Source organism: Arachis duranensis, chromosome 9, assembly GCF_000817695.3.
Source record: "Arachis duranensis cultivar V14167 chromosome 9, aradu.V14167.gnm2.J7QH, whole genome shotgun sequence".
In the NCBI taxonomy this organism is placed as follows: domain Eukaryota; kingdom Viridiplantae; phylum Streptophyta; class Magnoliopsida; order Fabales; family Fabaceae; genus Arachis; species Arachis duranensis.
The window spans coordinates 5,418,739-5,420,669 of NC_029780.3; the positions used below are offsets into that span (position 1 = coordinate 5,418,739).

The 1,931-nt window shown below is 37.0% G+C and overlaps 1 protein-coding gene across 1 annotated transcript; it reads left to right on the forward strand.

Moving 5' to 3' along the window:
* Positions 1-485: 485 nt before the first annotated feature.
* Positions 486-1,388, forward strand: LOC107464235 (uncharacterized). The gene has a single exon (XM_016083165.1). It carries the CDS (start codon positions 486-488, stop codon positions 1,386-1,388), a length of 903 nt encoding a protein of 300 aa, XP_015938651.1.
* Positions 1,389-1,931: the final 543 nt, after the last annotated feature.

Sequence of the window (1,931 nt, forward strand, 5' to 3'; positions counted from 1 at the left end):
AACAACACGTGCATTATTTAAAAAAAAATAATTAATATTTTAAATTAATATTTTATTTTATATTATTAGAATTTAAATTTAAAATTTAATATTAAATCTAATTTATTATTAATTAAAAATAATAAATTTTATTAATCATATAATATTACTCGAACTATTTGCTCCTTGCCATCGTATTTTTGTTGGTCTTTATTTCATTTTATCAAGGATTTATAAGCTGAAGGGTATTAATATTATAATTTTTTTATTTATCTAAAAATATTTTTTGCCATCAACAAAAATTGCAAAAGTATTTATTTAATTTAAGATGATCAAATTTTAAAAATGAAAATATTTTAAATTTGTGTAAACTCATTACATTCTTAAAATAGTGCTTTGTTAGGGGTTTTTAGTGTTTTGTTAGAGTTTCTTAACGGAGTTCCTACTACCGTTAAGGCTACATTGTCAACGTCAATTAAATCTCAATACAAGTTTAAGTAATCTGCATGGCTGAGACAACGAGGGATGAAGATCGAACCGAGGAAGACAACCGGAAAGGAGGTAGGAATGTGATTCTACTGGAAGAGGCATACATATCAGAAGGTATTAACACTTGCTCCAATAGTCTCTATGGCAGACTCTTTGCTTCCAAAACCTTCTTAATTGGAACCATGGGGAATGCTTTAAAGGCTATATGGGAAAACCCAGAAGGATTTAGCGTGAGTGACAAATGGGATAATTCCTTCCAATTCTTTTTTAATAAAGAAGTGGATGTCTTGCGTGTTGAACATGGTTCTCCATGGCTATTCAAAGATTATGTGCTCCATGTCAAGAGATGGAAGGAAGATCAGAACTGTGATGAAGAGATTATTTTCAATTTTTCAGTTTGGGTTCAATTTTGGGGTTTAGCAGAATCGTTTAAAACCCTCGAAGTTGGACGTAAATTAGGAGAGAAACTGGACACAGTGTTGGAGGTAGGTAAATTTCAGATGCGAGGCAGAAAAACTAGGATTGCGAAGACCAAAATCAATATTGATGCTGCCAGGCAAGTGAGAGACCAGTTAATAGTGGCAGGACCTAATAAAAAGGAGGTAGATGTGGCACTGCGCTATGAGAGACTTGGAAAGTTATGTACCTATTGCGCAAAATTGGGGCACGAGGTGAAAAACTGCCATGCTCTGCTGAAGGACACAAAGAGTGATATAGTAAAAGAGGATGACATTGGCGAATGGGTTAAAGCCAGCCAAGTGGAAACGCGAATCTACTCTAAAGGAGAAAGAACATTCAACAACTCAACCCAAAACCAGAATAAGGCCACTCAGCGTAAGAAAAAACCTGTCTCAAACTGCTTATTGGAAGAATTTGCAGGGATGTCAATGCAAGAAGGGAAACAAATTTTGAAACCATAAGACACTGGTAACAGGGCAGTACCTGAGTCACCTCAATCAGCCAATTCTAGAACAGAATGCATGGAGGTTATCATAGCTGGTCAGTCCAATACCAAGGAGGATGAAGGACAACTTATGCAATTCGCTATTGGGCAGTGTATCACCACAGAGAAAGGTAGAAAGTGGAAAAGGTTAGCAAGACAAGGTGCTGCAGTGTCAGATACTAAAAGTGAACCCAAAAAAAGGTTGATGAGTGGTATAGCTAAAGGATCTACAAAGAAAGAAAGAATAGAGGATGAAAATGCAGTTGAACAGATGGTGGAGGGTGCCAGCCTACAAATGCCACCCAAGGCGCCATGAGAACTATAGTTTGGAATTGTCGGGGTTTGGGGAGACCCCTGACAATTCACACCTTAAAAAGGATCTGTAAATCTCACTCCCCCGAGATTGTGTTTATAAGTGAAACAAAGAACCGATCTCGACAGGTGGAAGCAAAACTTTGGGTATGCGGCTACAAAAACTAGCATATTGTTAACCCGGCAGGAGTGGCAGGGGGACTTGTGC

Bases quoted from the DNA above. Each gene is read 5' to 3' on its own strand.
- LOC107464235 (XM_016083165.1), top strand. From the start codon at position 486: ATGGCTGAGACAACGAGGGATGAAGATCGAACCGAGGAAGACAACCGG.